We start from the raw sequence: 22392 nt of genomic DNA, 5'->3' as shown, positions 1-22392 counted from the left end.
TCCTTTGTCCAAGTTTAGCTGCAAGATATATGGAGACTTGTCTTGAAAATGACCAGTGTGTATGAAGCTTACATGTTAGGTTTTTAAAAGAATACAATCACAAGTGTTCTACTGTAGTAGAGGTGAGTAGTGTCCATTTATTACATAGCACAAAGCACCTCAAATAATCACCTCCCTGTTGCTTCAAACAGTGGAATATATCACTTTTATTCACAGTGATTTTAATATGGACATGTTGAGACAAGGACATCAAAACGATTACCTAACTTTAAAAGAAACCAAAGCCTACACAGAAATTCACAGCCAGCAGCACGCATAAAAATAAAGCAGTGTCAACAAACAGTTGAGTAAAAAATAGAATTTCATAATTTAAATAGTCTGTCATAATACATTGATTTGAGTTTCTAAATAATGTTTAGTGGCTATTTCTCATAACTGGCAATGTTAAATGTACACAGTGGCTATACATGGAAACAAGTGAGTTTTGGTAACTTATTGTATTGCTAATTCATATTAATGTACATAGAAACCACAACAAAATTGCAATTGCACACTGCAAACGACTTCCATTTCAATACACATTGATTTCTTTTCCTATAACCATCTGAACACATACCAGTAAAGACATACAGTATGTTAATATAAAGAAACAATATGTTCATATAAAATGACAAATTTCTTCCACATGTCCCCGAATTTAGTGAATGAATCATCAATAGGTTGTTACCAATTTAAAAAAAAAAAAAAAAAAAAAACATCTTTGATGGACCAGGTCTCTGAAAGCACTTTTGTGTGTTTTAAGTGTAAAGCTTTAAATGCACCCTAATTTAAATGAGTAAATCACAAGTTGTTCTTTTTTTCAGGGGCGGGGTTCATTGCAGTTTTTATTTAGCTGACACCTCTATAACTTCACTGATTAGGTAGAAACTTAGCCCAGGTCTCTGAAAACACTTTTGTGCGTTTTAAGTGTAAAGCATTAAATGCACCCTAATTTAAATGAGTAAATCACAAGTTGTTCTTTTTTTCAGGGGCGGGGTTCATTGCAGTTTTTATTTAGCTTACTGACACCTCTATAACTTCACTGATTAGGTAGAAACTTTATTTTGATCCCTGTAATGAAAACAGCTTTCAGAAAACACAGTTAAGAAAAAATAGCATCCGTAATCATAGTATGAGCAGCTAAAATGTCTCAGCAGTTTTGTCAGTGTATAAATCCAATCCATTCACATTAACACGCCTTTAAATCCTAAAAAGTATATGAAAAAACTTTGTAAAATTTCAATACACCATAATCTGCACATATACTGTACATTTGTAATGAATAAGTTGTCACATTTGCTGGCTTCATCATCTTCCACAAAAATTGCATGTTTCTAGTTGTATAACTGTAACTGTACATGGCTAAACTATTAATGGCACTTTGGCCAATATACATGAATGGTTTTCAGGGGAATCAGATTTGGACAGCAGATGCATTGACTGAAAAGCTCAAAATGAACAACAATGAATAGCGTAGGTCTTAGGGTATGTTCTGTAGTCGGACGAGGGTTTAACACACAATGTTGCATATGTTGCATTTCTAAGTTGCCCTGAGCCCATTACAGGCGCTTACAAGTTCAAAACACATCCAAACACAAATAAGATTACACACTGAAACAACTGCTTACCTTCCAATGCTTTCTTTTCCTCAGCACAGAAAATGCACCATATCTTTATTTTTCTGGAGCAGCGTGGCCGAGATCCATTACAAGGGACAAAAGGACGGGTATGGAAAACGGCAAATGAGGCAGATGTGTTTTTGTCCAACCTCAGTGTTGCCACTCAAAAAGTGAAGCTCATAGGTTGCAAATGGAAGCCATTTTTAGTGTGCAAACAGGATTAACAAAAACCTCATAAATTATGAGCGTTAATTCCCCTCTGAGTCATAACAGCGGAGGATTTTACGGCCACACATTTCAGGTGCACCTTTCCTAGATTATATACTTAAAATTAGTGCTGATACATTGAAACCTTCCCACAATCTGACAGCTTTCTCTTAGCAGGTCCAGACCAGTCTATGGCTGAAATAAAACAAAGAACTTGGGGTCCTGAGAGTGGAAAACTACCAGCTCATGACTAACTATGAAGGAACTTAACACGTGAACAGCTTTTAAGGATGATGAACAGTAAGTCATTATATTGCTTTTAGCCTATTGCGAGTAAGTCCTACCAAAAATTAATTAAAAAAAAAACCTGCCTACAACGGCACTATACTATAGTTACAGTAATGCACCCTGTGTACTAAAGTGGACCCTCAAGTCTTGGCCGGATATGTTATGGCTTACATGAGTCACTGTTGCATTAGCTTCAAAGTTCAAAAGCCGCAAGGCTGCAGTCTGTTCTTGACGACTTCCATGTTTTCCAGTGGTTTTGCAACTGCGATGAAATTGTATGGAGGCCACTGCGAGGAACTTGGCAAACTGGTTGTATCACTTCTCAGATTTTTGTCCACACAAATATGGATCTTGACAGTGCTTACTGAAGCTTGACGACTAACTTTATAGCTGGCAAGGTCTTTATTTTTATTTTTTTTAAACTGTCTCTCACCTCACGTCAGCTACAATGGAGAAGTATCCCTTTTCTCCTCTAATAAAACATTTCCTTTATGACAAACAATTTACCCACTCATAAAGACTAGATCAGTCGAGTCTATACGTCATCCTATGTTCGCTGCTCCACTCTAGGGAGAGTCCATCATAGCTTCCAGCATCTCCAAGAATAGTTTGTGCATGGGTATACCACCACGGGTCTTGATGCTGTAGAAAGTAGTCAGAGCCCGACCGGCGGTCTGTCGGAGAAGTGGCAGCGTTAAAAGGAGACGACCGGCTCGCTGGGGATCGTCGTGGCGTCGCTGACACTCCAGCTCCAGTAAAGCCTGGTGAAGGAGGTCCCGTAGCTTCTGCACTGCTTCCATGTCCTCTATGTAAACGGAATCTAACAGATCAACAGTGAGGAAAAAAAATAGCACTAGACGGTCAATCCTTTGTGGCTGGGAGGGGCGAATGAACACATGTTGGTGTTTAAGTTACTTTGGGTTACGTCGACTTGCTATAGAGAGGCTTAAAACACAAAACAAGGTATTGTTTGTGAGCACTGAGTAGTTAGCTACACTACCATATGAAACAAACTGTACCTGAGTTAGTCAGCGCGATGGCTTTCAGCATGACAAACTCTTCTCGGTCCACATTCAGGGCACGGAAACGTCGGGCTAGTTGACTGATTGCTGCATTTAGCTCCGTTAGGCCAGCAACACGAGACATTTCTTCATCAAGGACAAAATCCTCAGCGAAGACGACTTCGTCTTCACAGCCAAGCGAACGGTACGCTACACCCAGCACCAGCACCTCAAGCCAAACGGACTGTAGCACAGACATCTGGTCTGCTAGCGACAGAGACAAGAAGCCTGCGGCAGAACAGAAAAAGCCAGAGTGAAGGTTCAGAATGTTAAAGAGGAAAACTGGCAACAACTTCTAATTTGAGACAACTGCAATAACAAATACTGGCAGCAGAGCTTTGGAGCACCACTTTGAGATCCACCAGATAAAAATACCACCGCTGGCATACAGAAGAGCAAATTAACCATTCTGCAGGGGATTTGTCAGCACATAGACAGAATTAACATATACCCACTAAAAAAATCTTCCTACGATGTTGATTTCTGTACATTTTGTTCGATTCCTAAGCTGTTTTTAGACACAACATGACCAGGTATCCTGACACGGACTCTACCCAGGTTGGGGCTCTCAGACATCGGGAACCGTTTACCCGACTAGGCAGCTTTCAGATGCAGCGTGCAACTTGGGCATGACGTCATGCCTGTTTACTTTTTTAGTTTCCGTTAATTTACTGTACCAATCGCATCCATTCATTTGTGAGCGACCTGAACAATGATGCAGCCTCAATCACATTTATTTAAAAAATAATAATGATACAAAGAAAATACACGACAAACACGCCTTTGCTCAGCCACACCGACCCGCGCTGCCCCATTCACGAGTTAACCGTCTTTTTCTGAGCCCAATATCGGGGAACTGTTGTCTGATCAATTTTGTTAATACATTAGTTAAAGGGGAAGTTCATAATTTTAGACATAAGGCTTAATCTTCGAGTTAGCGGGGGTTTAATTAGTCAGTGGAGTTATCTCAACACATTCTGTGCAGTTGTTAGTTATTTGTTAGTTTTAGGGCTCCAGAGTGGCTAGGCTAGCCTGCTTAGCATGCCAATGAAAACAACAACATATGCATGCATCACCGATGACCCATGCAATCAATAGTGTTGGCTATGTTTTCATGATAAAGTTATTAAAGCTTACGATTGAATGTCTATAATTGTAGTATGGGCAGCAACATTTGTAATCCAGCATCTCCGCAGGGAACAGGCTGTCTAGACAAGCAGGGTGGTGTGATATCACATCGTTTTTTTTTCACCGCTGATTTTTTTTGTATGGGAACAGCTGCGACCCGCAATACTCGCAAGCCACACCCGATGAAAGTTACCTTAATTTTTGGACTATAAGTCGCTACTTTTTCTCCCTCATTTTGAATCCTGCAGTTTATAGTTTATAGTGGATTTATTTGGGTTAATAGGTAACACTTTATTTGGCATCATAAGACCATCATAATTATGACATGACACTATCATGGGCATAAATAAATGCTTATGACAGATGTCATTAAGCCTGGATCTTCTATATCCATTCAAAAGTGAGATAATTTGCTGGATGATACTAAATGACATCTGCATTCATCAATGCTCATGGCAGTGTCATTGTGATGGTCTTATGACGCCTCTATCAAATAAAGTGTTACCAAATACCATAACTAGCAATTAATGAAACAACTCGAACAGTAACTGAAGAAATAATTAGCAAAGAACATGAATTTTGATTGTTATTTATAACTGTAGCGCTGCAATGCATGGTAGGAGGCATGTTGCACAGCAACAGTGTTGACAGCAGGTGGCAGCATTGGTTAACTGTCTCCCCCAAGGGAGCAGTGATGGCCAAATGAAGCTTCATGAAGCAATAAATCTTTGCGTCCAATTGGTTCAAAGCTTAATGGTGGTTCATTTGGTCTGATGACAGTCTTATGATGCACAGTCTTATCCAAACCCCTGTCAAATAAAGTTTTACCGTTTAATATTTTTTTGGTGTAAATATCTCATAACACAGTGAGGACAGCTGCGGCTTATAGCCCAGTGTGGCTTATACATGAACAAATGCCTTTTTTTGTTCAAATTTGGTGGGTGGCGGCTTATAGTCAGGTGCCCCTTATAGTCCGAAAATTATGGTAAATAGAATAAATAAATAAATTTATTAACAGACTCAATGTCCAAATCACAACAACCATGCTTTCAACAACCAATCAAATCAAGCTTCACCAACCGGGCCCCCAGCTTTCACAAGCATTCGTCAACCGCCAACCACGCCCCCTGCTTTCAAGGACCCTAACCCTTACCCTAACCTTAAACCCAAGCCCCTTTTCCGAAGGCACCAGAAACGGCGTGGAAGTCTGTGAATGGAAGGCGCGTACTGCGGGCCAGAACTCGACCTACGACTGAGCATGAGTGGCCGAAGCACTCCTCTCTATTGTAGTCGCATTACACATCTAAAACAATAGTCCTGAGAATGAAATGAATTATGGCAGTTTGAGGTGACATTGTTTTGGCCACATGGGTATTTTGAACAATAATCTGCATTTTTAATTTATTTGACCGTTATTATCGTTTTTTATTGGCATGCTAAGCAGGCACCATTGACTCCCACTACCTTAGCCACTCTGGAGCCCTGAAACTAACAAATAATTGACAAACTGCACAGAATTTGTTGAAATCAACTCCACCGACTAATTAAACCCCCACTAACTTGAAGATTAAGCCTAATGTCAAAAATTCTGAACCTCCCCTTCAATAATTTTTTTTTTTTTTTATTTGCTGCTTGTCAAATCTTACCTTGAAGAAAATGACAATTGTAGTGCAGTGCGCTAGAGTCAAATCATAGCCACGTCATCAACCTCCATGCTCAGATATGGAACAACGCGAGCCGGTTATGTTTTGGCCTTCTGACTAGGTCGCGAGTCGGTAATGTTCCGGCTGATGTCCGTGTCAGCTGAGCCGGCAAATTGAGTTTACACTTAGGCGTGTGCCTTGTAAATACCGATAGATTACCAGACTTCTTGGTATGTCTGAAAAGGGCTTTAGTGACCTACTCTATATTAGCTCTGCTTAGCCTTCATTTCTTACCTGGAATGTGTTTGGCCCAGCCAATGATGACAACCAGCTCACGGTCAGCAAGGTCACAAAGGGTTGTAAGTGTGCGCTGGGCTGTGTCGGGCTGGAGGGGGTCTGGCATTGCAAATAACTTTTCTGGCTCTGCAACTAGCAGGTGAGACACGATGATGTTGCAGGAACCTGTTTCACAAAACACACAAACGGTTTAAAACTTTAAAAAATAGACTATCAATACGTCAAATGAGAAGTGCTCCATTATTTATAATCTGAATATTACATTTATACAGTTCGAAGTACAGAATCAAGGAAACAACATTTTTAAAAATAGACTTTGTTTGCCAAATTGTTATGAGACAACTAAATATAATAATTTTAAGACTATACAGAAAATTTATGTAGTCACCTGACATGAGTTGTATTCAAGAGAAACTGAGTATGAAGGTCAAACAGAACTCAGAAAATAGTTTAAGACACATACTTAGAGTCAATCATGAGATAAAACGATAGTCCTGATCCTGTACTGAACTCATTATTGGGGGGGGGGGGGGGGGGGGCATCCCTAAAATCTCAAGACCTAAATCAATTATTTGGATCAGCCATTACAAAAAGGCAAATATCTGAATCCAACTATGATTGTCACATTTTCCAGGGCGAAAAGGATTCCAGAATAATACAGTAGGGGGCACCGTTTTCCAACAAATCCTGTTGTACCGTTGTGTTATTTACAAAATCCTACCTAATAGCTTTGCACCCTTTGATTGCTGTAACAGACTTTTACAAACCCTTTTCGTTTTCCTTAGTCAGTGATAGGGGGACACTCTGGTATGTTGCATTCTCAACTTCAGGGCGTCTTTTGTACTTCTGTCGCCCACCTCGGACCCGGTCAAGACGAACACCTGCACAAGGGAACAATGAAGGGGGTGGAAAATGTATGGCCTAAAACATGAATGATGAAAAGTAAATGGACAAAATGCCTGGCAAAGTGACGCTCACCCTCTTTCAACATGCCCACTTTGAGGCACTTGGTGAAGCGACATGCCTGGCAAGCCTTTCTGCGCCTTTTGGTGATCTCGCACTCATTTGATGCAGGACAGCTATATTCAATATTACCTTCATGCAAGAATAAAAAAATAAATAAGATTAGTCAAACATGAATTAATTGCTAATCACCAGAATGAAAGACATCTGTAAAAGCTGCTCCAAATCAAAAACCGTACCTTGGATGGTCCTCTTGAAGAACGCTTTGCAGGCTTCACATGAAGCCACGCCATAGTGGTAGCCTGAAGCCACATCCCCACAGACCAAACACAGCCTCTTGGGTAACGTGCTCAGGGCATACTTGCACCGCCCGGCTCCGTTTCCAGTTGATCCCTCGTCGGCTCCGTCTCCGCTCTCGTCTTTGAAGTGGCAACGCAAGGCTGGTGTATAAAGCGGTGGCGAATAGCGTTTAGCACCGTCTCCTCTGGTTTCTCCACCTCCACTTTGAGAGGAGTCTGAGGACGCTCCCCCAGGGCTGGTCCGACCTCCACCACCTCCCTCTGGACTGCTCGGTTCTGCCTTGATATAAACATCTGACCGGCGATCCCTGGAAGACATGATATCTAGAGGGCAAGAAAATGGACAGTAAATAGTAGTATAACAGTATTTGGGGGCAGTAGTATGGAATCCTGCGGGGGACAAAGAAAAGCTCAAGGGTAAAACACCCTCTGAGCGGCCTGTCACTGTGACAACTCTCTCTCCCCTTTTGTGCCCGAAAGGCTCATTCAGTCCTTTGTGGAGTGCAACCAAAATACACATCAGGGTGAAAATAATAAACATGATGTGATTAAATTAAAATTATGGCATTGTAGTCTAACAGGCAAACTTTAACTTGACATTTTCATCATCATAAAGATTCAGTGGTCAAACTGTAAATGTTTCCCAACAGAGGAGACATGACCCCGCCAATATCCAACTGCCATTCAAGCCACATAAAACAGATTCATAAAATTCCCTGTGGTGGGACAAATAAAGGATTATCTTATCTACTTTCAACTACATTGATCACTACTCAATTACTTGGCGCAGTTTTCTTTGAGAGCTGTGGAAGTAGAAATTGAAGACTCAGTTGTTTGTGGAGATCTGCTGTTATTTTAAAGCCATGAAATAAACACTGGATTCAGCTAAACCAAGACCTTCCGCACCTATTAAAACTACACTGTCTTCAAGTGCTGTTAGTGTGAAGTCTTTGTCACTGGCGTCTCAGTAAATTAAAATAGCCAAGGTGACTGGATGAAGGTCACACAGCTCATAAAGCCCTGTGCTTCAATTTCCAGATGCATCACTAATGTTATAATGTGGAAGGCTGTGAGAGTGCTGCAGTGATAGCCTTTCCTTTTTCCTCAATGTCCATAAACTCAAAAGAAAAAAAAGGGAACACTTCAGCCAACATGCTTATGCACACAGTCTATATTGTACACGTGATAGGGTGCAGAGGGACATTCCCAAGACAAAACGTTCCCTTTCCCATTTGAAATATTGTCAAAAGAAACCTAAGTCTGGTCCACACACTAAAAAAAGTATTTCCCAACTGGGGTTCATTTGATTATGCAAGTCATGTTTTTCCAATTTGGCCATGAGTAGAGATTGAATGAAGCAAATACAATGACACAAAACAGAACTGCCATTATAATTTACGAGTCCGTGTGTATCTTCCTTTTAACATCTAATTAAAAATACACTGTATGCAGGCTTTAACTTGGTCAATTTTGAAGAATTGGGTAAAAGAAATCTTTCTTTGACACAGGATAAAATGAAGTCCAATGGGCATACATGAACGGCGGCTATGTGGGTTCCTATATGCGTCAGATTGGCAAAACGCCAGTAACAGACAACAATGTTTACTAAAAACAAGACATGTAGCATGTAAAAACAATGGGAAAATTGTCTAGTTTAAGGGTCTAAACTCTTACATTGGACTGTTTCATAGGATATATGTTATGCATTTATAGATAGCCTTTGGTAGACTAAATGATTTAGCGTTGAAAATAACTAATAGGGAGTTAAGGAAAATTGTGCATACATTTCAACCTACCGTCATTTTCTGACTATAAACCGCTACTTTTCTTCCCCTCATTTTGAATCCTGTGGCTTATAGTCCGGTGCGGCTTATTTGTTGATTTATATGTGCTAATAGGTAATACTTCATTTGACAGTGGCGTCCTAAGACTGCCATAAGACCATCATAATTATGACATGACATTATAATGGGCATTAATGAATCCTTATGACAGATGTCATTAAGTGTCATTCGGCAAATTATGTCACTAACTCCATTTATGTCAAGTTCAGATCTTTTACATCCATTCAAAAGGGAGATGATTTGCTGGAGGACACAAAATGACATCTGTCCTAAGCATTCATTAATGCTCATGCAAGTGTCATGTCATAATTATGATGGTCTTATAAGTCTTATGGCGCCACTGTCAAATAAAGTGTTACCAAATTCCATAATGAAACAACTAGAAGAGTACTTGAAGAAATAATTAGCACAGAACACGAATTTTGATTTGTTATGTACATCTGCAGCGCTGCAATACATGCTAGGAGGACTGTTGGACGACAACAGTGTTGATAGCAGGTGGCAGCAGAGGTTGACTGTCTCGCCCAAGAAAACAGTGATGGCCAAATTGGGGCTTGAATTGGGTTTGTGGTCAACCAATTGGCTGCAACGCTTCATGGTGGTTCATTTGATCTTATGACAGTCTCATAATGCCGCTGTCGAATAAAGTGATATCTTTTGGTGTAAATATCTCTGCTGTTTATAGTCCAGTGTGGCTTATCTATGAACAAATGCCATTTTCATGTCAAATTTGGTGGGTGGCAGCTTATAGTCAGGTGCGCCTTATAGTGCGAAAATAATGGTAAGCAAGTGTATTAAAATATGCTTTAGGATCAATTTGATGATATAATACTGCACAAAGTTCACATCCCATCAATGACACTACTCCATTGCAGGGTTGCCATCTATATCACCACCGCATTTGCACATGTGCGTGATATATATATATATTTTAAGAGGATTAGTGATTATAATAACTATTAAGTCATTCAAAAAAATGATCAATGTAACGAAGGGGCCAGTTTGTCATACCGCCATAGTGCCATACACAGTTCATAGAGAAAACAACTATGTATGTGTTACATTTATTGCCCCAGCAATAAATCCCATACAATTCCAAGTGGTAACTTCGTTTGGAGTTTGCCCCCTCCAGCATGTGAACGCAGCAGTTAGTCAAGAAGTGAGCTTTCAAAGTGTCCGACTCCCACCGAATTAAATTAATCCAAATTACAAGCAGAGTGGAATTGTGTTCAATTTGTTGTTAATGCTTTACTACCATGTGCATCGTTGCATACAACAAAATCAGCCAAATCAAATCAGCTCAGTCACGAACATATTTTTAACATTTGGAAAATAAATAGCTATTCCAGTAAAGCAGGTTTAGCAGTATTCTACCCTGAACGAGTTGTCAAAGTTTAATTGTCAAGTGTTTTAACTTGCCATATAAGCTATTTCTAAAGTAACGTTTTAGCATTTTCTGCAGTCGAGTTAGCTTCCCTAAGCTAACCTGCTAGCGGTTGCTAAGGGTTAATTTACGGTGTCAATGCTACAACCTCTTGTCACGAGATTTTATTTTGGTTGCTAACCCAGACTAGGTTTAGGTTTACCTTATAGGGGAGACTCGTGTAGCACTTCTGTCTCCCGGCTGCGTGTCAATAAAATCCAGGTAAGAGTGAAAAGCTGTATCCCGGCTGCCTGCTACCCGAGTGTTGCTAAGGGCCAAGCTACTAGCTGCTACCTCACCCAGCTAAACAGCTGTTTGCTTAACCAACATTTACGAGTACTTTCCGAGTATATAGCGTGACACAGTTATTAAACATTAAAACGTAGTCAATACAGTAAATTATCCTCAAAATAAAGGATGCCATTTGTTCACTTATGTAATTTTACATAGCGTTGTACTGTACTATATGATTTCTAGCGACATTACCGTCCTATGTATTACTGATTTACCTACCCCTTTATAGCCAAACGTATCATATTTGATACACTTGGAATTTCATGATTTTGAGACCAATTCCGAATTCAACACAGAAACACAGAAAGTCAACACATGCATCTGCAGGTTCCATGAGGAAGATTTAGCAAGGATTATACATATTCGGCGCTTATTACACATATTAGTTTTGATTTTTTTCTTTTCTACAAATTTGAGGGGGAAAAGGTTCCTTATTACCTTAGAAGGTAGAAAAGGTACCCTATTTGTCCAATTTTGGGATTCTCTGACAATTACCTTAACCACTCTATAAACTAAAAAAAAAAAAAAAAAAAAAAAAAAAAATGAATTCGAATCCTCATTGGAAGTGAAAATTGAGTTCCTGAGAATAATGTCGGATGGACACTAATTTATGTATTCCTAGTAGTTGCCATAATCAAGCATTCACTTAAAGCAGAGGTCAACAACCCGCGGCTCTAGAGCCACATGTGGCTCTTTCGCGCTACCCTAGTGGCTCCCTGGAGCTTTTTCAAAAATGTTTGAAAAAGGAAAAAGATGGGGGAGGGAAATACAGTGCCTTGCAAAAGTATTCGGCCCCCTTGAATCTTGCAACCTTTCGCCCCATTTCAGGCTTCAAACATAAAGATATGAAATTTAATTTTTTGTCAAGAATCAACAACAAGTGGGACACAATCGTGAAGTGGAACAACATTTATTGGATAATTTAAACTTTTTTAACAAATAAAAAACTGAAAAATGGGGCGTGCAACATTATTCGGCCCCTTTACTTTCAGTGCAGCAAACTCACTCCAGAAGTTCAGTGAGGATCTCTGAATGATCCAATGTTGTCCCAAATGACCGATGATGATAAATAGAATCCACCTGTGTGTAATCAAGTCTCCGTATAAATGCACCTGCTCTGTGATAGTCTCAGGGTTCTGTTTAAAGTGCAGAGAGCATTATGAAAAACAAGTAACACACCAGGCAGGTCCGAGATACTGTTGTGGAGAAGTTTAAAGCCGGATTTGGATACAAAAAGATTTCCCAAGCTTTAAACATCTCAAGGAGCACTGTGCAAGCCATCATATTGAAATGGAAGGAGCATCAGACCACTGCAAATCTACCAAGACCCGGCCGTCCTTCCAAACTTTCTTCTCAAACAAGGATAAAACTGATCAGAGATGCAGCCAAGAGGCCCATGATCACTCTGGATGAACTGCAGAGATCTACAGCTGAGGTGGGAGAGTCTCTCCATAGGACAACAATCAGTCGTACACTGCACAAATCTGGCCTTTATGGAAGAGTGGCAAGAAGAAAGCCATTTCTCAAAGATATCCATAAAAAGTCTCGTTTAAAGTGTGCCACAAGCCACCTGCGAGACACACCAAACATGTGGAAGAAGGTGCTCTGGTCAGATAAAACCAAAATTGAACTTTTTGGCCACAATGCAAAACGATATGTTTGGCGTAAAAGCAACACAGCTCATCACCCTGAACACACCATCCCCACTGTCAAACATGGTGGTGGCAGCATCATGGTTTGGCCTGCTTTTCTTCAGCAGGGACAGGGAAGATGGTTAAAATTGACGGGAAGATGGATGCAGCCAAATACAGGAACATTCTGGAAGAAAACCTGTTGGTATCTGCACAAGACCTGAGACTGGGACGGAGATTTATCTTCCAACAGGACAATGATCCAAAACATAAAGCCAAATCTACAATGGAATGGTTCAAAAATAAACGTATCCAGGTGTTAGAATGGCCAAGTCAAAGTCCAGACCTGAATCCAATCGAGAATCTGTGGAAAGAGCTGAAGACTGCTGTTCACAAACACTCTCCATCCAACCTCACTGAGCTCGAGCTGTTTTGCAAGGAAGAATGGGCAAGAATGTCAGTCTCTCGATGTGCAAAACTGATAGAAACATACCCCAAGCGACTTGCAGCTGTAATTGGAGCAAAAGGTGGCGCTACAAAGTATTAACGCAAGGGGGCCGAATAATATGGGACGCCCCACTTTTCAGTTTTTTATTTGTTAAAAAAGTTTAAATTATCCAATAAATTTTGTTCCACTTCACGATTGTGTTCCACTTGTTGTTGATTCTTGACAAAAAAATAAAATTTTATATCTTTATGTTTGAAGCCTGAAATGTGGCGAAAGGTTGCAAGGTTCAAGGGGGCCAAATACTTTTGCAAGGCACTGTATATGTTTAGTTTTAATGTGGTCTCTGTAGGACGACAAACATGATACAGACATAATAGAAATTCTTCTAATGGATTAATATTCTAATGAAGTTAAACTTGAGGCGGCATGGTACAACAGAGAAATCACGTGGTGCATCATTCTCTATAGCAGGGGTTCCCAACCTATTCCACTAAGGCACACTGTGGGTGCAGGATTTCATTCTTACCAAACAAGATGACAACACTTTTTCCCCAATCTGGTGTTTTACAAGTGCAATCAGTTGATTGCAGTCAGGTGTGGCTTGTTTTAGCAGAAGCCTCATTGGTTCAACTGTCTCTGCTGGATCGGCTGGAACAAAAACCAGGACCCACAGTGTGCCTTGAGGACTGGGTTGAAAACCCCTGCTCTATAGGATGCACTGCAGGGAAATGAACATTTACCGTATTTTCCGCACTATCAGACGCATCGAAGTATAAGGCGCAGCTTCAATTAATGGCCTATTTTAAAACCATTTTCATGTATAGACCCTACCCACCGACGTCACAAAACCACGTGCTCGCTGTATGGTTCCGCCCCCTTGTCCGTCATTTTGTCTCTGTATTAGCATTGGTTTCAATTGATTGAGGAATTTAAAATGCATTTCATGGAAGACCCAGTGCTTTCGGATGCCGTAAACTCACTGGATGTGTTGCATAAAAGGCATTATGTGGAAAAGCTTCGTTCTATACAGTCGCCAGATCCATATTTGATGCCCAAATCGATGTTTTTCGACCCACTGTCTTCGCCCTGTCTGCCTGAAATCTGCTACGCTGATATTTACAACTATCTTGTCCACACAAAATCAGCCTATTCTCACAAAAATTTGAAAAACTTCAAGAGCTTGGAGGCTTATAAATACTTCGTTGCTGGTTGGGTGAAACAGGTCCTCGTCCACGAAAATTCGGCAGGAATCTATCTTGTGCTTGGAAAGGTGAGTTACGAAATTTTCAATTCAAAATCTTTTATTCTCGCTAACATCCACTGTCAAGTCTAATTTATTTCATGTCATTTGTCAATGCAGTTAGGGCTTTTTATGTTTATATGGTTTAGCGATAGCACTCTCACTACATACATACGTGTATGTTGTCGGCGATTAGCCTAGCAATTTTAATTGTGGTTATTTGTCAGCCCAAAACCCTCTAAGTATATCTTAAATGCATCTTACCGGATATAAAATGACTACTACATAGTCTGTGGTGATTTTTTGGTGCCCAGTTTTCACGTCGAATTGCAGCCGTCCATTTCGCTCTCCTCTTTGGATCCCTCGGAATACGGTAAAACTTCAAGTCTCTCCTTCCATCTTCTCTGTTAGTGCAACCAACAGCCACACACACCTTCACCATTTTGATTATTAATGTTAAGGAGCAGAAAAACACGCCGTAAATAGGAGGAATGTACGTAGCCGTAACAGGTTAACACTATGTTTTGACGGACAATTGGGCGGTACCATTCAGGAGAGCGGAGTTGTGACGTCGCGTGGGTAGGGTCTATAGGGTGCACTGCATTATAAGATGCAGTAGTAGTAGTGGTTGGCGTTGCGTTATGCATCTACAAGATGGAGCTAAGCTAAATGGAATGTCATGCCATTATTAACCAATATTGATCCATATATACGTAAGGCACATCAGATTGTAAGGTGCACTGTCGGCTTTTGAGAAAATGGAAGACTTTCAGGTGTGCCCTTTAGTCCGGAAAATACGGTAATCATGAAGGCTCATTATGTATTTGTAGCCAACTTAGTTATTTTGATAGTAGGCTAATATAGCTAATTTAGATACATACAGCATTTGTTGCCTTCATTATAAGGCGTATATAAGGCTTTTAATTTTTTGTGGCTCCAGACATTTTTTTTTCCCCTCCAATATGGCTCTTTCAACACTTTGTGTTGCCGACCCCTGACTTAAAGAATTATATTGGTTACATCCTTGCATCCATTTTTGCTGCACATTTAGAGAGGGCTGCAATTTTGACCCAAAAACATTCATCTGTTGAGAAATACAGGGCTTTTATCTGAGAAATGATCGTAGCTATATCAAGGAAAGGAAAGGAATTACTTCATGGATTCTTTGAGATCATAGCACTTACTAATTGGCCAATCAACAGCTGCCAGGATTAATAGTTGCAGCAGTGTTGGATTTACTGGTAATGTTCCCCAAATAGTGTACATACTGTGCCACTCGCCCGAACGGAGTGTAGCTATTTCATGCTAAATTAAAAATATATCTAAATACAGTGCTGCTCGAAAGTTTGTGAACCCCACAGCGATGGTCAGATTTTTTGTAAAAAAAACTAAAATAACCTTATTAAATGTTAAGTTATACCCAAATCCACAATACTGACATTCCAAATAATGGACTGAAACAAAAGAAATAGTTATATTGTCATTCTTTATTTAACAAAAGTGGTTGATTTAAGAAAAACTCAGATATCATGTGTGCAAAAGTATGTGAACCCCTTCAGTTAATAGGATATTGCGCCTCCTTTTGCAGAGATTACCTCAACCAAACGGTTTCTGTAGTGACTAATCAGCCTCTCACATCTACTTTGGGGGATTTTTGCCCATTCTTCCTTGCAGAACGCAGTCACTTGAGAGAGGTTTGATGGGCGTCTGGCATGAACTGCTGGCTTCAGGTCCCGCCACAGCATTTCAATGGGATTTAGGTCAGGACTTTGACTGGGCCAGTCCAGAACACGAATCTTCTTCTTTTTCAGCCATTCCTTGGTTGTATTGCTGGAATGCTTTGGATCATTATCATGTTGCATGATCCACCTTCTGCCAAGCTTTAACTTCAAAACAGATGGCGTCAGGTTATGTTCTAGGATTTGACAATATTCCTCAGAATTCATGATTCCCTGGACTATGTGGAGTTGTCCAGGTCCTGAGGATGAAAAGCAAGCCCAGATCTTGACATTCCCACCTCCATGCTTCACTGTTGGGAGAAGGTTCTTTTGGTGGTATGCAGTGTTGACTTTTCGCCAGACATGGCGGTTTTGGTTGTGACCAAACAGTTCAATTTTGCACCTACATCAGTTGATGAAAACTCTTTTTAATTTAGTCTCGACAACACAACTGTTAAAAAAACAAAAAAAAACTACTGAATTGATTGATTAGGAAATCAGGTTGAAATAATAGAAAATTCCAAAATGTTGAGGGGGTTCACAAACTTTTGAGCAGCACTGTATATCATATATCTATATGTGAGTCAGTTACAGTGTGATCATGGAAAAAAAAGAAAGAAACCACCAAATAAAAATATGAACGAAAAAACTGTTGATTATTTGCATACGGTCGAGCCACATCCCGATAAGTTAAAGTAAGGTACCACATGCCTCTGATGGTGATGCCACGTGTTCATTTTTCAAATGCATCTTCACAACGTGTGTGAAAATTCATTGTCCACACACAGAAACATGTTTTCAGGCCACCGGCGCACAATTTGGCTATAAAATAAGAGGCCCAGTTGAATAAACTGGCATTTGAGAGATGAAAAATGCACAAATAAGTGGAAGGACACGCATGTGTGTGTGTGTGTGTGGGGGGGGGTGTACAATAGTGCCCAAACACAATGTCAATCATTCTTGAGTGCGTGTATATGTACTCACATTTCCTGCCAATGTGAGTCTTTCGTATTGGGTGTTCAGATAAGAATAAAATAAAAAAACAACACTAAAGAGCAGAAATATTTGCACCCCTTGTGATTTTGCAAGTTCACCCACTTAGAAAATAGGTAGAGGTGTGAAATTTCAATCATATTTGCATTTCCACTTATAGAGACATTATCTTAAAAAAAAAAAGAATTTTTTTTAATCCGGAACTCACATTGTATGATTTTTCAATACTGTAATTTATTTGTAATGTACTAGGGTTCATAAGTATTTGTACCCCTGAGAAAATCAGTGCTAATATTTAGTGCAGAAGCCTTTGCTTAAATTACAGAGGTCAGAAACTTATGGTAGTTCTTCACCAGGTTTTCACATATGGAAACAGGGATTTTGGCCCATTCCTCCACACAAATAATCTCTAGATCTGTCAGGTTTCGGGACTGTTGTTGAGAAACACGAAGTTTCAGCTCCATCCAAAGATTTTCTATTGGATTGAGGTCTGGAGACTGGCTCGGCCACTCCAGAACCTTGATATGCTTTTTACGCAACCAATCCTTGGTCAGCTTGGCTGTGTGCTTCGGATCATTGTCATGTTGGAAGATCCAGCCACGACTCATCTTCAAGTCTCTGACTGAGGGAAGGAGGTTGTGGCTCAAAATTTGGCGATACATTTTACCAATTATCCTGTGCTTTATATAGTACAGTCGTTCTGTCCCGTTTCCCGAAAAGCAGCCCCAAAGCATGAGATTTCCACCCCCGTACTTCACAGTGGGGATGGTGTTCTTGGGATTGTACTCATCCTTCTTTTTCCTCCACACACGACGAGTAAAGTTTGCACCAATAAGTTCTACTTTGGTCTCATTTGACAGTCTGACTTTCTCCCATGACCCATTCAGATGGTACCTGGCAAACTTCAGACGGCCTTCACATGTACTGGCTTCAACAGTGGAACCTTCTGAGCAATGCATGGTTTTTAACCATTGCATTGTAGTGTTCTACTGACATTAGCCTTTGAAACTGTGCATCCAGCTGTGTTCAGGTCACTGACCAGCTCCTGCTTTGTAGTTCTAGGCTGAGCCCTCACTTTTCTCATCATGAGCGATGCCCCTCGATGAGAGATTTTTCATGAAGCCCCGGTCCGAGGTAGATTAGCAGTCATGTTTAGCCTTTTCTATTTTCTAACAACAGCTGCAACTGTTTATTTATTCTCACCAAACTGCTTTCCAATTGTCCCATAGCCTTTTCCAGCTTTGTGGAGCTCAACAACTTTTTCTCTGGTGTCTTTCGAAAGCTCTCTGGTCTTGCCCATGGTAGCAGTTGGATTATGACTGACTGTGGAGTGCACAGGTAACACAATAATGAGCCCAAACGGGAGGTGGATGGGTGGTTACTCATGGGGACTTTATTTAAGGTAGACTGACAACTCTTTCACTTTCATAATTATTGCTGATTCTCAGGGGTACAAATACTTATGAACCCCAGTAAATTACAAATAAATTATTTTTAAAAATCATACAATATAATTTCTGGATTTTTTTGTTTTGTTTTGTTTTGATTATGTCTTTAAGTGGAAATGCATCCATGATCGAAATTTCAGACTGCTACGTATTTTCTAAGTGTGTGAACTTGCAAAATCACAATGGGTGCAAATCCTTCTGCTCCTCATTGTGTGTATATATCAAACATTTATTGAGTGTCAGAAAATGTAACCCAACTGTCCTAATGCACCCCTTAGGGATGTGCTCTGATGCAAACACTGATTCGCAGGGATAGAGATTCCAATTATAGCTTTTAGTGTATTTTACTTGACTGGTAATTTGCCATTACTACAGCGTGTGCTACACAATTTTTAGTGAATTGCTACTTTTACTCTATTATAGAGCTAGAAAAACAAGACCCACAAAAAGTATGAAATCTGGTTTATATTTCATTGTCTTAAGAACTGCAAGTAACACTAATGAAATGAAATCCTATTCAACTGAGGACATCATTGTATCACGTCTTTAGAATACTTGAGTAAATACGGGGCTGAAAGTGTTTGGACCATAAACAATATAAATGGCAACTTAACACAAATACCTTGCACAATCATTTGCCAACAAACAAACCAAAAGAGCACATACGGTAACAATGGGAACAATGGGAAGAAGGCCCTTATCTACACCTGAGTAAATCCCCCTCTTCCAGGTCATATTAAATTGTACATTACTACATGCGCTGTGAATGAGTTATCAACTTTTCAAACATTCTGAATTGGGTGATTACAAATATCATTAGATACGAGTGAGCATTACCTGTTTGTTGGACAGGAGTTGAAGCCTAAATACAGTACTTGATCCCTAACGTCTGCTGCAGGCTGTCGTCAGCTACAGATAGGACACCTGCAATGTGAATGAAGGTTTGGTACTCAATATTTTGTAGGTCAAACTATAAAGACAGTGATAAGTACTAGGGGTATCTTTGTCTTTGGTCCGATCACGTGATCGGAAATTGGGCCTGATTACGTAATTTTCAGAGGATCTGAATCGGGTTTTTAAAATGTATTTACTTATTTTTATATATTAACTCATCGGCTGCTATACACGTTCAGCTCTAACGACTGGCAGCAATCAAACTCAAATTGGATTGGACGTCTATCGCCGTCAATTGCAATGAAAACGATCACTCGATGCCAGCCTTCAAAATTAAAAGTTACAAGCAACAAAATAAGAGTTATAAGGATTTTGCAATACAAAATATATAATAAAGGCTAGAAAATGACAACCAAGATAGCTCAGTTTATCACACTGACCAACTTATTTTTATATATATATATATATATATATATATATATATATATATATATATATATATACGAGGCTATTTATGTAAAATATATATATAGAAAAGCAATTTGTTTGCATCCTGATTTTATGCTGCACTAGTGATTTGCAAAAAAAAAAAGATTTAAGAATATTTTTCACTTCATTGCAGTAGTAATAACCCTTTTATATAGGTGTGATGTTGGGCTAGATTTAAATTTGGGGAAAACACATTTGAATGTGCTTCAATCCCTCTTTAATACATTTCCAGCGTATCGGAACGGGACTCGGTGTCAGTAGATCTTCAAAATGAGATGACTTGGACTCCCATGCAAAAATATGTCATCGGGACATCCTTTAAAAGTACATGTTGTCAAGCCTCTTAGATAACCATGAACAACTTGAATCCTGGCACTAAAACATTATCGATTGCGACCACAGGATACCAAAACACTGGCGGAAACAAAAGAATGTCACTTCATCATCATCTCTTGAAATATAGAACACCCAAGATGTATTCATATTTATGGACACGACTCAACACCCCCACCCCTGCGTGATACGCTCCAAAGGTCAAAGTCACAGGAATGCTTCAAGGACAGACAGTAAAGCCAACACCTTGTCTCTCATACTAAGTTGGGAGCTGAAGTTTGTTCATAGCTTTGTCAATCATTACAATGCACACTGAAGAGGTAGTGCTATAGTGAAAAAATAAAGATGTAATTACTCCTCTTTTTTGTACACTTTAATGGAATGCTGTTGGTGAAGCCAACATACTTTAACTCCATGTGTGTAAATTACAATGTCCTTTAGGTGCGACATTGTTTTAAAGACAGTTGCCTGGCTGTTTAGTGGTCACGCTGTCAGTGATTATGCATCACATAACTGCACTTAAAAGTCATGTAGAGGTTTGGATATGCTGCGCGCCATGCAGCAGCCAGGAACAGCACCCAGGGGTGACCTTGCTTACTGATCTCGAACCGGTGAAAGGTTAATTGCCAAAGTGGATTAAGCCTTCAGATCAGTGATCTCAATCCTAGTCCATCAGGCTTGCTTTGGTTACATTCAGAGGTCAGTGTACCGTGACGAGAAGTGAATTTACTCAGAAAATGCTTACATTTAAAGTTAAGACCATCAACTGGGAACTGTCAGAGAAAGTGGTAACACATGCAGAACATGGCCCGCTGTGTATTAATCCGTTTTATTTTACTGAAAATCAATTGACTGCATACATTATCCAAATGGCAATAGTGTCCATCCACCCTGTATAAATTGTGTTTTGGAGTTTTTCAAAGACATTACAGCTTGATTGTGAAACTTTGAGGTCTTTGATGACGTCAAGAAATGCTGCTTTTGTACACAGACAAAACGAGAGGTGAATGCAGTATACTATGAAAGAAAAGACAACTCAATGACCAATTCCCTTGCGGCTGGTGCCCCCTACCCCCAATAACGTGATCACGCCAACTTCACTCTGCCCGGCGTGAATACAAATCAATCTACCATGTAAAAAAATTAATACAAAAAAAATATACACACAAAAAACGACAGTCATAACATTAGGCGCAAATACATATTTCGATGTTCGCCGTTTATTCTGATACTCACCAGGGACAGAAAATCAGCTTTTATGTCTGGGGCCAGGCAGGTCTTTTGGGACAAGCAAGTCCTTCCAGCGGCTGTTTCTGCTGTGTGACAACGCTGTCCAAGCAACGTCGTGTCTGTCACATCTGAGGTGGCTTGACCGAAAGATTTGTGATGACAGCTACCGGCGATACCGTCTTCTTCGTCTGCTCGGTTCCAGACACTGGTATTAAAATCCTCGCTAGACTCCCACAGCTAAACCGTTGTCAGATTTTCTACTTCAAAACAGGGAAACATAGCATCCTGTTATATCCATTTCAAAATAAAATACTGTGACCACTTTTCACTCAACTTTCAGGACGTTTCTTGGGTTTAACAAAAGTCACAATGAATAATTGGATATTTATTTGAATAATATATTCATATGTATTATCCTTTGATAAATTAGGTTCCAATTGCCGCGTATTGTTTTTGCTTTAATTTGATATACGTAACGTCGATTTCCGTCGACGCAGTTTTTCTTCCTAACTTGTTCTGACGTCACAGCATGTCCCGTGCCTCGTCTCCTCCCTCTGACCAATTTGCGTCTGCTTTCCACGTTACGTCCGTACGTACGTATCATCCTCTAGCGTCATCAACTTCATAACGGGGCCAGGCAACTCTTGCTGAAAATTTGATACAAAAATGACTACATATACGAGGCAACTTTAGATTAGTTTTCCTCACATCTCGCAAATATTTTACCAACATGCAATCCAAGCAACATGCAATAATATGTAGACCTATGAGCACTTCAAATCTAGCTGGTAACAGTAGTAGTATATCTCAATTAGACGTCCAATCCATTTGAACTGGAAGGGCTGGCCATCCCAGTTCAAATT

At 39.9% G+C, this 22392-nt stretch overlaps 1 protein-coding gene across 3 annotated transcripts; it reads right to left on the bottom strand.

Moving 5' to 3' along the window:
- Window positions 1-1842: 1842 nt before the first annotated feature.
- Window positions 1843-21785, bottom strand: esrra (estrogen-related receptor alpha). 3 transcript variants are annotated; one of them, XM_057821162.1, is made up of 8 exons: window positions 21536-21784; window positions 19421-19507; window positions 7485-7868; window positions 7261-7377; window positions 7050-7163; window positions 6280-6447; window positions 3173-3442; window positions 1843-2973 (listed from the first exon to the last, which is right to left on the bottom strand). In XM_057821162.1, exons 3-8 carry the CDS (start codon window positions 7861-7863, stop codon window positions 2720-2722), a joined length of 1302 nt encoding a protein of 433 aa, XP_057677145.1. In that variant the 5' UTR covers window positions 7864-7868; window positions 19421-19507; window positions 21536-21784; the 3' UTR covers window positions 1843-2719. The 3 variants fall into 3 exon arrangements, with proteins under 3 accessions (XP_057677145.1, XP_057677147.1, XP_057677146.1); XM_057821164.1 differs by lacking the exon at window positions 19421-19507 and having other exon boundaries at window positions 21536-21785; XM_057821163.1 differs by lacking the exons at window positions 19421-19507; window positions 21536-21784 and adding an exon at window positions 10975-11494.
- Between the last annotated feature and the right edge of the window lie 607 nt (window positions 21786-22392).

This window comes from Corythoichthys intestinalis, chromosome 18 (assembly GCF_030265065.1).
Source record: "Corythoichthys intestinalis isolate RoL2023-P3 chromosome 18, ASM3026506v1, whole genome shotgun sequence".
Taxonomy (NCBI): domain Eukaryota; kingdom Metazoa; phylum Chordata; class Actinopteri; order Syngnathiformes; family Syngnathidae; genus Corythoichthys; species Corythoichthys intestinalis.
This window is presented reverse-complemented; position numbering and strand designations above follow the sequence as displayed.

Excerpts from the sequence above, each read along its gene's own strand:
- esrra (XM_057821164.1), bottom strand. The coding sequence starts at position 7,863 with ATGTCTTCCAGGGATCGCCGGTCAGATGTTTATATCAAGGCAGAACCG. Across the intron at positions 7,164-7,260 it reads AGTGGGCATGTTGAAAGAGG|GTGTTCGTCTTGACCGGGTC; the intron begins GTGAGCGTCACT and ends TCCCTTGTGCAG. Across the intron at positions 2,974-3,172 it reads CATCGCGCTGACTAACTCAG|ATTCCGTTTACATAGAGGAC; the intron begins GTACAGTTTGTT and ends TTGATCTGTTAG.